At 34.1% G+C, this 13908-nt stretch overlaps 1 protein-coding gene across 1 annotated transcript; it reads left to right on the forward strand.

Annotated features, from left to right (window-relative positions):
• Window positions 1–2928: 2928 nt before the first annotated feature.
• Window positions 2929–9010, forward strand: LOC18595875 (uncharacterized). Its single transcript, XM_007024003.3, has 14 exons — window positions 2929–3207; window positions 3390–3529; window positions 3710–3771; window positions 3877–3964; window positions 4065–4126; window positions 4198–4294; window positions 4413–4868; window positions 5418–6149; window positions 6341–6421; window positions 6597–6701; window positions 6788–6871; window positions 7759–7930; window positions 8027–8072; window positions 8592–9010. Exons 2-14 carry the CDS (start codon window positions 3431–3433, stop codon window positions 8725–8727), a joined length of 2220 nt encoding a protein of 739 aa, XP_007024065.3. The 5' UTR covers window positions 2929–3207; window positions 3390–3430; the 3' UTR covers window positions 8728–9010.
• The last annotated feature ends 4898 nt before the right edge of the window (window positions 9011–13908 follow it).

The raw sequence follows: 13908 nt of genomic DNA on the forward strand, positions 1-13908 counted from the left end.
TCTTCGCAACCAATCTGGTGGGTAATCAATGATCTCGTAGCAGGAATCATGGGTATGAATGACTTTATCACAGTGAGTGCAACGAAGAAGAGATCTTTCCCCCCTCCACGATGATCTAGCCGATCGCCTACCTTTTGTCCACTACCATGCTTCGCACTGCTGATTACTTGGTTTCTTGACATTAAAGTAGCTCCTTTAGGCACCATAGATCGTGATGCAGCCACTGTCAGTTGATTCTCCTTTTGTGCCATGATTGCATAAGCCAGACCAACAGACAACGAGGGTTTTAAGTTGAGAATTTGGGAGCGCACGATTTTGTAGCTTTCATCCAATCCCATCAAAAAGTCGAATACCTTTTTTTCCTTGTGCATATCCTACATTTGTCTTGAGACACCACAAGTACACTTTCCATAAGTGCAAATCGATAAGGGTCGAAAGGTTTGTGCTTCATTCTATAAAGCTTTCAATTTTCCATAATAAGTAAAGATTGGAACCCTCCCTTGTTGCAAAAGTGTGATTGCTCGCTTGAGTTCATAGACCCTAGGTGCAATGTCTTCAGTGAACCATTCCTTCAGATTTGCCCATATTTCACTTGCATTTTTTGTATGTACTGCTTCTCTCTGTAATTCCTTTGAAATAACATTAATTAGCCAAGATAGTACATTGCATTACATTGTACCTAGTTTTGAAATTCTAGAGAGTTGATTTTTGGTTTTAGAATCAATCCATCATGAACCCTGCTTTATTCTAGGATTGAAAAGCATTCAGGAAACCACACCTCCAAATGAAATAGTTATCCTTAATTTCACTTAGTGGATGTGTAATAGATATTAGGCCAAGATGATTTGAGGGATGTAGGTAATAGGGCGATTTGGTATCAACCAAGGTATTGTTTGATGCATTTTCACCTATGATGGATACCAAATTCTTGTTACCCTTATTTACCCCTTCCCACTTTTATAAATCATTAGAGAATTTTAATTTATGTTGTTTGCAACCTTGCTATGATACCATAAAGAGTTTGAATACTCTCTTGAAATAATTTTAGTGATTAGTATTCGACTCTTTATACATACTTTATATCATCAATATAAAAGGAAAAACATTTTTTGTATTGAAGTGTATTGTCTTAATAAAGGTTGTAACGTGTCTTGTAACTAAGTCTACGATTAAGGGAATCAGATTAGGAAATTAAGTCACTTAGTCAAGGAGAATATCTGTCATGTTCCTCCATTATCCGTCATTAAACTATGAAAATGTCTATACACCAGACTCATTGTATTAAAATATAAGACTTCCACCCTTCAAATTAAAAATTCTAGTCCCCCTATTTCATCTAATAAATATATTAAATTACTTTTCAAGATTTAAATTTGACTATTAAAATGTATGCTGTATATTTTTTAATCCTTCATTTTAAAAAATTGACCTCATTGACCCCCAATATCTCATCTTAATTATAAAGAATTTTGTCATAAAAAAAATAAAGAAGACTGAAGCAAAGAGGAAACTAATCCCACCAGAGATATTTAAATATTAATTAATTTGTGCGATAACTGTGAAAGAATGAGGCAATAGTTGGTGTTGTAGTTATGCTAGGCCAGGAGTACCCCATCCCTTCCTTGATTGCTCATCTTAAGTCTTCCACACCAAACTCTCATACCTTTTTCATTCTAGGACCACCACCACCGCCACTACACTCACTCAAATATTTTATTAAGTCGAATTCTTTTTGGTCCCCTTATGAAAAGCCTGGGGAGAATAATATTATTTTATACTAAATAAAAGGTAAATAGACTAACATTCATGGTGATTTTTATTGTGTACTTTTCCTTTTTCTTTATTTTTTCAGAGAGAAAAGAAAGTATAAACAACTATTAAATTATGATTTGACATCCATCTTTGTGTTGATTATTTATTAATTAATTAGAAGGTTATACAATTTAGTTACTAAGCTCTTTCTCCTTATCTAGAGGCATGGATATATGAATTTGGCCTATAAGCTTTGTCTAAATATCAATACTTTATTTTTTTTTCCTTTATATTTTCATTTGCTTATTGTACGGCTTGTGTTTAAGCCCGCTTTTCGGCCCAACCGTTATTTTTATTCGAACCAATCAAATGAGGTCAATTTTTGGGTCTAACCCTCTGAGCTTACAACTTTTTTGGGTTTTTTGAAAGGTAAACTTACAACTTGACCTCGCCATGGATTGATTAAATTTATTAATTTATTTATTGGATTTATGAATTTGGTTAATGAGTATTAATACATTTTAAATAAGGATAATTAATATATTATTATTTAAAAGTCATATTTAATATATTACTTTCACTCTTTTAAAAAAAATAATATATTGATTACAAATTTCTTTCTTTAAATATAACTTTAATTAACGTTATATTTCTTTTTATTTATTTATTTAAATTTTTATTTTTATTTTATAAAAAATATTTTATTTGATTAAAATAATTAAATAAAATAGAATGTAAAACTTAAGCATGATGAAAAAGACAAAGGTGTGCTACAAGTTAGTTAGTCATAAAGATAAACTCTTAATCTTTTTATTAACTACATGAGTATTATTGATTTTAGTCTAAAAAAATATTTCTAAAAAGAAATAGATAAAAGTAACAACTAACCAGTGAACCACATTAAAATTTTTTCCTTTTTTTTTCGAATGAATGAGATTAGAAATTTAGAATTCGACCGGCGGTAAAAAAAAAAAAGCGCAGTAAGAGTTACACATTACAGGATAACAAAGATTCTTGTCAAAAAAGAATAAAAAAAAAGGCATAAAAATTTTCTTCCCTAGTAAAAAGTAGACTGCTAAGTCAGTCCCGTCAATTTCTTGTTCCCTTCCAATCTCATTACCCCAATGGCATTTGCGTAAATAAAGACTGGCAAAAATCATTAACGGTCACTATCCGCCAGCCCGACGTCGTTCCCCTGAGCCCCTCTGCCATGCACTTTCTCTTTCAAAAAACCAAAAAAAAAAAAAAAAAAGAATCCAAATTTTTTCACGAATTCAAGCATTTATTTTGTTGTCAATCTCTTCATATTCACGAAATGAGCTAGCATTCTTCATTCGTGTTAGGCTCGTAGCTCTCTCAGCAGAATCCAGCACAAAAACGCCGTCGTTCTTGCCGGTGCAACAGTTTTTATCATTTTTTAGTTACAGTACAGCCTGTATGCTTTAATTCTCAAAAGTAAGAAGTAGCCGGCTTTTACTTAATTTAGTTATAATCTTCGTTTTAATCCTCTTAATCTAACCAATTTTCTGTTAAATTTGTTTATGTCGTTATTATTTTTTGTCAGTTTTATGGTTTTCCGTTACTCTTCTATCCTTTTAGCGTCTTCTTTTCTAGCTTCAGTTTTTCCCTTTTTTCAGTCCCTCGTTGCAGCAATAAGAAAGACAAGCAGAAAAGTAAAATGAAGGGACGAATTACAGAAGACGAAAAGAACGAGAAAATCATTCGCGGCCTCCTGAAGCTTCCCGCCAATCGCCGTTGTGTCAACTGCAATGGCCTGGTAAGTTTTTTTTTTTAACATTTTTTTTCTTTTCGGTTGATTAAAATTTGAATTTTTCGTTTTTGGTTTGTTGTCTTGAATCCCAAAAATAAAAAAAAGGGTGTGTTTATGTATGTATGCAAGTATGCATGCATGTAGTATGTATATATGTATGTACAATGACTTGTAATTTGTGTGCAGGGACCGCAATATGTATGTACAAATTTTTCGACATTTGTTTGCGCAACATGTGGTGGAATACAGTAAGTATACTATTTCCTGTGTTTTTGTAAATTTCCGTCAGATTTTTTTCTTAAAATAATTTTATTACATCTTGGCGTTTGGCTCTCTTTTAATTGTCAATATAGTCGTGAATTTACACATCGAGTGAAATCAGTATCAATGGCTAAATTTACTTCAGAAGAAGTTGATGGTCTTCAGGGAGGGGGAAATGAGGTAATCATCAATGCCTGCACATGATTGATGTCTTATGAAATATCATGTTATGTTAATTTCTTATTTGATTTATTTCAATCTCTCTCTCTCTCTCTCATAGAGTGCAAAGGAAGTTTATTTCAAGGAATGGGGTTCACGACGTCAATCTGTTCCTGATAACAGGTTTGTGTTCTGTTCTGTCCAACTTATCATCGGAAGACTATTAAAGTTTTGATTCATGTGTTTGTTATCAGTGATATTGAGGGACTTCGGAAATTCATTAAGCACGTGTACGTGGATAGAAGATATACTGGTGAGAAGAGTGTTGACAGGCCTCCGACTCCGAAGAAGGTAAGCTATTTTTATTTTTCTCATGCTAGAAATGCTTATTTGTGTTGATGGTGAAATGATATAATAAACTTGAAGATGCGTTCGTCCTTTCTGAATTTGTTTTGGACATATTAAATAGGTTGATAGGGAAGATTCTTGTACCCATCGCAGTGGCCTTCTTAGTCTGCCTTATTTGGATATCTATGAACGACGTAGCATTGGGAGATCTAGAACTAGTGAAAGAAGTGATGAAAGAGATTCCAGAAATATTTATGAAGAAAGAAGAAATCCTGGACATGGTAAAGAATCTCAAAAGCATGGTGATTTTAGGAGAATTTCTTCCAATTTTGAGGTGGTGGATGACAGATTTCGAGACCATACATATGAAACTTCGAAGTCAGAGGCCAACTGGTTTTCTAACAGGGCACACAACCTGGATAGAAAGCCCTCAATCCAGCATAAAGCACTAGATTCATCTAGGCCCCGAGAGGTGCGTCCTCTTCGGGATATATTAGATAGAATCCCAACCATGAGACTAAGTCAAGATCTTAAAGGAGATGGTGGTAGGCTTTCCAATGGTTCTGTTCATGTGGAGGTGAGTCTCTCCTAAATTATGTGTTTAGTTAGTATTTTATGCTTGGCCATTATGGACCTTATGGTAGAAGTTATATTCTGTTCTTGTGTTCTTTACTTTTCCTTTGGCTTCATGACCTGTTGAAACACATGCACTAACGCAATTTCTTTAGTTCTTTGTCTTTACCGAACATTTTTTTAGTCTCTCTCACAGTTTTTCTCGAAGTTATGCTATAAATTTAGTCTTTTGGATGTTCTTTATCTTGTTATTCTGAACTGTTTTAGGTTGTGCAGATGGCCCTCTCTCTCTCTTACTCCTCTTTTTTAGAAGGGTGATTATGTAAAAAAGATACCATAATGCTGAAAATCAGTCAGTATAAAACCTCAGTCACCCAATCTTTTTGGTAAATTGTCAATTGACATCATATATGCATGTAAGACAGAAGGTTACCTTCAATGGATTGATCATCATACCTTGCATTCTGATATGGTTCAGAAATGGTTTATTACCTTCTTTCCATAATTTTATGGCAAGTGTCTTTTCTCATTCTAGTAAACATCTTTGTTGCAGAAGACTGCATCTAGTATTAGAACAAGACAAGATGACAGGAATTCTATGGAACCTAAAAGGCCAAATTCTATGGGACATGAAAGGAAAAATTTAGGAAGCCCAGTTAAAATCAAATCTGACCCTGAGCCAGCTTTGCAAATGCAACAATCACCAAAATATACTAGTCAGTATATACCAAAACCAACAAGTTCACCAAATTCGAATAATTTGGTGAGAATTGACTGTCATACTGAAGGAAATCAATCAAAGGCTGCTTCAAATGTAAAAAGCCTGGATTCTGTAGTTCCTGCAGCTAAAGCAATGGGGAATGTGTCAGCAAAACCTAGTACTGGTGGTGTGCTCAATGCAGTAATCCATCACTTGCCTAGAACGCCTAGCAGTATCGGTGTTTCTCCTGCTGCACCACTAAGCAATGTGCTGACTTCATCCCCTACTTCCAGTTCTCCCAGTCCAAAAGCTGTCCTAGTGAGTGCAGCATCACCATTAACAACTAGTGATGGCGGTTCCTCTAGTGAGGCTAATCATGTGAAACAAGGGCAAGGCATTCCACAGCCTCAGTGCTCTATATTTCCTGATACTGCCATTCAATCTACTTCCTATGTACCCTCTGGCAGTCCAAATTTGCAATCATCTCAATTTGTTTCACAGCAGATTCCTCAGGCCTGCTCTGAAGTTGTATTTGAGTCTCTTCCTTCAGTGCAAACATTGAGTGGGAAAAAGGAATTTACAGAGGTAAATTAAAGTTTCTATCCGTTTATTGACATCTCTGTATCATTCCATATTTGTTACGCTTCAGATAAAAGAATTCGAGTTCTACATTTTTTATTAAAGTTTTTCATCTTTTTTGCAAAATAAAGGATAGAAATGATGATGTTAATAAGTTGCTTTCTCATTCTTGAGTTTCATATGTTGTCTTTGTGCAGGGTCATGGGACTGGTCCTGCAGTCATATCGCATTCTGGTCAGTCAGAGCAGAAATCTAGTGGAAGAAAAGAACTTCCACAGGTTATTAAGTTTCTTTGTTTCCATTTGCATCTCTATGTCATCCCTCGTTCATTATTGTTTCAGAAAGAGAAATTTGAACTCCATATTTTCTGTGCATATGTCTCATTTGAGCAAAATAAGGAAGAGATGATTTTATTCTTGTATTAGTATCTAACTATTTTCTGAATGTTTGCAGCACCTTTTTGCAGCAACTTACTCACCAGCTCCTGTACTATCCCCTGGGTGGCAATCAGTTCAAGCCCAGGGCATGGGTTACTGCTTGCAGAATTCTTCTTCAGTGGTAATTCTTCTAAGAAGAAGTTAGTGTTTAATATGTCTGACTTTTCATAATGACTTTCGAAATGAGATGTTTGGTTTCTTTTACAGCAAGTGCCAACTGTGTATCAACCAGCAAAATCAGCAAACACATTTGATCTTGATAACGGGACACATCTTCTTCAATCCCCAATGGTACAATGCTACTTTAATCTTTATTTATTGTCATGATCACCAAATTTGTCACAAGAGCGTTTCACTTACAGAGACAGGGTTTTTTATTTATTCAAGTATTCTCACTGTATACAGCTAAATGATTTTTTTTCCTTAACGCTTTTACTAATAGACTGAAGTGGAAAAATAAAGTGGTAATGTAATCTTGCAATGAGCTTAGTGTTTGATTTTTCTTTGTCCATTTTCAATATGCTAATTCTGATATATTTTTTTAATTTGTTTGTGGAATTTTTATGATCTTTGTCAGAGGTAGTCTATATATGCAACCTGTCAAAGAGGACTCTTGTTTCATTTGATTGATGCATTGGGTCTGTGTCTCTCAGCCATATTTAAGCTGCTCAATTTTGACACTAAGGGGCTCATGCATGCTATGGATTTTTGCTGGTAAATTGTAAGAGTGAACATAAAATCCTAAGGGGGAGAGATTGGCTGTTGAGTTCCCCGATAAGATGCAAACAAATAATTGTAGAGCTTCATATTGTTGCTTAAAATGAATGCTGGGTAGCATAATATTCATAATCAAATTCAAATGTGTGTGTGTGTGTTTTTCTTTCCTGATTCCTTTTCCGTTATTTTGGGAAGGTTACTCAGCATAGGTATCTGGTTCCCTAAGTCCTAATATAAAATAGTGTTCTTCCTTGCTAGGAGATATCACCAATGACCTAAAATTTTTAAATTTTGGAGTATCATTTGTATGGATGATTTGAAGTTTTATTATAAGCAAGATTTTGAATGGAGAAAAAAAAGCAATTTAATCTCTGCTAAGCTCTTGTGAACCTGCAACGCCTACATGAGTTTTTGCATGTGGTTGGAAAGATTCTCCAGCTAATTTGTGTTGTTTGTCACAGTTGTCTTCCATGGCTTCTTGGCATGGAGCTCAACCCAATGTATTGGCACCCAAAAGTGTAATGCAGTCAACCAGCCATGTTTCCCCTTCTGCACAATGGATGCCAGCACAGTCATCACCTGATGGGGGAGTGCCTTTCCAGCCATTCTCAAGCACTGCAGGAATGCCTTTGAGTAAATTTCCATCTTTCTGTGGTTTTCTTTTTCCTTTCTTATCTTTACAAGGTTTTATTCTTTAATTTATCTGAAATATAATTAAATAATCTTCAGGTTCATACATGCGGCAACAAGTACCCAACAAGCTGTCACCTCCAGGGTAACTTCATTTTCATCCTATTTTGCCTAATATGAGCATTTTCTTTTGGGTGTCCTTTTCCTGTGACATGGCTGCATTAAACATCAAGAGCACACATGTATCCTGCGAAATAAATCATAATGATATTTGGTTTGGTAAAATGTACTTAGACGATTTACTAATTTTGAAAAGATAATAAAATTAGCCTGTAAAATTGCATCTGGATGAAATTGCTTTTTTGTCAGAAATTGTAACAATTTTCTTGACACTCCTAACGGACTATCATTTAAAACAAAAAAACGATTAGCTGAAGCCAAATACGTTTTAAAAGTCTACCAATAAAGTTAATAATTCATTCTCTTTCACATCTGTCTAGAAAACTCCATTGGGCAGTTGTTGGTCTTACTTCCATGACATTTATTGCATGGAATAGCATACATTTGGAAATGTTTATTGGCAAAAACCATCCAGTATGTCTTCAATTTTCATTTGGATACCATGCTCTGTAAATTGCATTGACATTTTTGAGTCACATTTCAGATGTCAAGGAGTCGAAGTATTGGGAAACAATCTGGCTTTTTTCAACACTTTAAACACCAATCAGCAACCTGGTGGCATATTCTCTATCCCTGCAATCCACGGGTCTTCTTCTGTCGGAGGAAACCCATTTGCATAATTTTTCAGAAATAAGGCTGGTACTTAACAACATTTTCTCCTTGCTGAAAATGATTTTCAAATTTTTTACCAACGAATGTGATGTGTGTGTGTGTGTGTGTGTATACATAGCCCAAAAGGTTTAATTTTGGTCATGCAAACTTAGTGCAAAGTTGAAAGAATAAGAAAGGAAGGGTATGATTTGATGGCGTGAGTAGGTTCGTGTCATGACTCTGTGTATTACCTGTCCTGTAGAATTTCTTCACGCAGAATATTGCAGAGAATAGCAGGCACTGAATAATTTATGTGGTTTGTGGCATTTAGATAAGTAGCTAGGCGTGCTTTGGACTTTAGAGTAACTTATAGCTGAGAAAAGCTGCATCATTACTTTAAGCAATCACAAAAAGAGATGAATTAATGCCCCATTTCATATACTTCCTTGATCTGATTTTAGCTGCCATGGAGTCGTTTTCTTTTGTTGCTTGAACAACAGCTAAAACTGCAAATAAAGAGTTGTACTTGAGGTTGTTGCCTGTCTTAGCCCAAGTGCTACAAACTGGCTACTAGGCTTGCTAGCAGACTGTTAACGGGTTTCCATGTTTAGCTTCGTTTAAGCTCTTTGGTAGCTCGGGGTTACACGGTCTAAAAATACCTTACAAAACTTTTTTACTTTTTTATTTTTTATTTTACAAAAAAAAAGCCAAGTTACAAAAAATGTTTACAAAAAGGACAGAACAGAACCCTCCCAATGTTTTCTTACCAACATAAAGCATTTTGGTTTGATTCTCTCACCAACAGGTAAAACAGACAACATAAAAGCATATTGTTATTTAAGCAGGATTAAAAATGTAATAGGTTAGAAGCTTATTATTATTTAAGCCTTTTATATATTTAGAGAAGATTAGTTAGCGTACTATATAATAATCATATTGTCTTGCAATATTTATCGCTGCAAAGAGCAATGCTATGGACAACGTTACAGGGAGCATCACGTAGAAATATATCCACGCATTGATCTGGGGACATGAACACTGTATCATCCACATAACGAGCAGCAAAACATTCTTCATAAATGCCCGCACATAAATTGACCCGATACCACAGGAGAAAGGTTAAAAAGGATTTTTTTGAAAAGTAGGTTCAAAAAGGATATTCTTTCCGTTTCATTTCGTTTCGTTTATCCCATATTAATTTTTTATAAAAAAAAAATTAATTTTTATCATTATTTTTAATAAAATTAATCTTTTAAAAATTTGTAAAAGTAAGATTATAAATTTTGTATTTCAAACATCTCAAAGCATATTTTTTGAAATTTTAATTATATATAATATTTTAAAACTAATGATAAAAATTAAATTCATTTGATTAAAATAATCAAAAAGAGACAACCAAAATAAAACAGAAAAGATATTTAAAAATTGAACCCTAAGAGCACATTTTATAATTATTAATAATTATGAGATACTAAGGAAGACAGTATGGCTCTTAAACATGGTTAAAGAGCTTATTACGGGTCGAAACTTAAGCCTAACCTCGTACGGTTTTAAATTCTAAAATAGAACTTAAATAATCCTATAAATCATGGGATCATGTTTCTAACTCAAAAAATATGCCTGATAGGTGGTAAAAGACCCATATTTATATATCCAAGACTTACGCCATGTGTCATTAATGTGGATCTGTGACATTTTACCTCACCTAATTATGGTTAGAGCTTACATTCTCAACTTAAAAGATATGTCTGATAGATAGTAGAAGATTTATTTTTATAGACTAAAGACCCATTCCATCTCTTATTGATGTGGAATCCGTAACATTCTATCCCATCCAATTATGGTTAAAGGGGCTTATCACGAGTCGAAACTTAAGCTTAACCTCGTGTGATCTTAAATTCTAAAAATAGAGCTTAAGTAAAGCTATAAATCATGAGCTCACATTCCAAAAGACATGCTTGATAGGTGGTAGAAGACCGATACTTATATACGCAAGACTCACTCCATCTCTTATTGATGTGGGATTCGTGACATTCTAACTTACCCAATTGTGCAATGGAGGGGGACTCTCACATTAGTGAAGATCTGGGTCTGTTTTGATACCAAATGTCATGGGCCAAAATTTAAGCTTTAAGCTTATAAATCATGGGCTCATGTTCCCAAGCCAAAAGACATGCGTGATAAGTGTTGGAAGACCCGTGTTTATGTTAGTATAAGCCCTACAAGCCAATCTGTGGTTGTATGGGAATTACAATTTTGAGATATTCATGTATGACATTTTGTTATTCATAATAACATTGAAGTAGTTCTTTATCCATAAGTTTTTGATTTAATTACTATTTATACTTATGTAAATAAAGCCCATGGAACTATATATGCCTTGCAAAGGAATTGTATTAGGATACAATTATGAGATCTTTATGCATCAAAGCATTGTTGCTAAAAGTTCCTAATCATTGTATTATTGAGATAGGGCATTAATAATACTCAAAGATCGACACATGTTATGTTCCTTACTTGTGAAGTAACTAATCGGTTTCATAGATTCAAATATAGAGATACTTGGAACTAGCATGTGGGTGCTTGCCATGGGAGAGTGAGTTCATTGAACATGACCTGCCATGAAAAGTGCATTTAGTACCTCACTCAAGTGTCTATACAATATTTCTCATGTGTTAGTTGTGTAACTACTCGCTAAACTTGAGACACCAAGTTGTCTTGTATGTGGAGCATTATGCTTTGATTTCATCCCTATGGGTGCTTAACCAAGGATGTCAAAACATGATGTTTTTGGGTATAGTATGAAGCATATGAAGGCAAATGAGTGGTCAAGATAGGAATCATCACCCTAAGTGATTTAAGGGGAAATATCTTATTAGTTCTTGGTTGACATTAGCGTAATCAAATCCTTGGCCAAGGTGATTAGGAGATAATGAAATGATTTCATAAATCCCTATAAAGCGAATGATCAAACTGTAGGAACAAATATGGAGATCAATAAGAGTTGGCACTATACCAAACTCTTATCATCTCCGGGATATATGATGAGGGAATAAATTACACTGAAAAATTGTATGCTAAAAGGTTGTCAAAGAATCCTTTGACTCGTCTAACAATTGGATGGCCATGATGCATTGCTAGATGCCAATCATGGCCTATGAAATTTGCATTAGTTAATTTAGAATTGAATGTGATTCATTTAAATTAATTAATTAATAATATTGTAATTCAACTCCATTACCAACATGTTAAGAACCTAATGGGTCACACACAAAGGTTGCAATTTGGATTAAATTGAGAGTGTGATGATTTAAGTTAGACTTAAATCAAATTCTAAGTTTTTACTACTAAGGACCTAATTAAAAGAGTTTAATTAGGCAGTGGTTAAATATTATAATTGTTATAATATTAAGGACTTATTTTGTAAATTTTAATAAGTTAAACGTAGATATAAATATCACATTATAGCCACTCTTTTAAAAAGGCAACAAAAGAAAAAAAAAACAACTATTAATTTTTTGTTTAGTGCCGCCACTTTTGAGGTTTTTCAAAAAAACTTCTCCATTGATTCTTTGCTGAAATCAAAAAAGAAAAGAGGGCAAATCATTGTCCACTTGCTAGCACAAGCATGTGGTATAAAGCTCTCTCATTGTGAAAGATCCATTGCAATTGTGTGTACAACATTAGAGGTCAAGCGCTTGAGTAACTAGGATTCTTTCACATAAGAAGGTGTTCATATTTTTTAGCACAAAAAGGAATCCATTTGATTATGATATCATTTGGAAAGGTAAAAACTTTTTCTAATTTTCTATGGTGTTTAACTTCGCATTAGACAACCTAGGTGATCCAAAAATAGAAGGCATGGTTTTTATTTTATTTCAATTTTTTTTTGTTATTTCACTACATTCATGCTCTAATCTTGCTGTTCCTACTACTGCTTTAATCTAAAAATAAAGCAAAGGTTGTTGCATTGGCTGTGGGGACAGTTACCATACCTTTACCTTCTAGGTTGATCTTGGAATTAGGAGATTACTACTATGTTCCTTCCATATCTCGAAATATCATATCTGTGTCATACTTGGCATTATATGATGATGTTGAATTTTGCATTAAAGGCAATTGTTGTTCTTTCTCGAAGGGAGAGATGCATTATGGTGCAGGGACACATTCGAATGGTCTCTATATTCTTGATCCTAAAAGACCCATACTCAATATAGAGGTTAAGAAAGCAAAGAAAGATGATCCAAAACTATCTTACATCTGGTACAGTAGGCTTGGACACATCAATAATACTCGTTTAACCAAGTTACACAAACAAGGTTATATCGATCCATTTAATTATGAATCTTATGGAAAGTGTGAGTGTTGTCTCCTTGGTAAGATGACCAAGTTGCCTTTCACCAAGAAGGGTAAATGAGCTGGTGTGTTACTAGGACTTATACATTCAGATGTATGTGGTCTTATGAATACTAGTGCTAGAAGAGGATACTCCTACTTCATCACCTTCACAGATGACCATTCTCACTATGGTTATGTATATTTGATGAAATATAAATCTAAATCCTTTAACAAGTTCAAAGAATATAGAGCGAAGGTTGAGAAACAAGCTAGGAATAGTATTTTCACTCCTACATTTGATTGAGGATGAGAATATCTTAGCCAAAAGTTTCAAGATTATTTAAAAGAGAATGAGATTCTCGCACAATGGACTCCTCTAGGGACTCCACACCATAATGGGGTGTTTGATGGAAAGAATCAAACATTATTGGACATGGTTCGATCCATGATGAGTCGTGCAAATCTTCCTATGAATGATTTACATTTGTACGTAAAAAGTGCAATTTTGAGATATTCATGTATGACATTTTGTTATTCATAATAACATTGAGGTAGTTCTTGATCCATAAGTTTTTGATTTCATTACTTTTGTACTCATATAGATAAAGTCCATGGAACTATATATGCTTTACAAAGGAATTGTATTGGGATACAATTATGAGATCTTTATGCATCAAAGTATTGTTCCTAAAAGTTCTTGATCATTGTGTTATTGAGACAAGGCATTAATAATGCTCAAAGATCAGCATATGTTATGTTTCTTACTTGGGAAGTAAGCAATTACTCTCATAGGTTGAAATATATAAATACTTTAGACTAGCATTTGCTTGCCATGGGAGAGCAAGTTCACTGAACATGACCCGCCATGAGAA

The sequence above is a fragment of the Theobroma cacao genome, chromosome 6 (genome assembly GCF_053813885.1).
Source record: "Theobroma cacao isolate CCN51 chromosome 6, ASM5381388v1, whole genome shotgun sequence".
NCBI classification, from domain to species: domain Eukaryota; kingdom Viridiplantae; phylum Streptophyta; class Magnoliopsida; order Malvales; family Malvaceae; genus Theobroma; species Theobroma cacao.

Excerpts from the sequence above, each read along its gene's own strand:
- LOC18595875 (XM_007024003.3), top strand. The coding sequence starts at position 3,431 with ATGAAGGGACGAATTACAGAAGACGAAAAGAACGAGAAAATCATTCGC. Across the intron at positions 4,869-5,417 it reads ATGGTTCTGTTCATGTGGAG|AAGACTGCATCTAGTATTAG; the intron begins GTGAGTCTCTCC and ends TCTTTGTTGCAG. Across the intron at positions 6,422-6,596 it reads GAAGAAAAGAACTTCCACAG|CACCTTTTTGCAGCAACTTA; the intron begins GTTATTAAGTTT and ends GAATGTTTGCAG.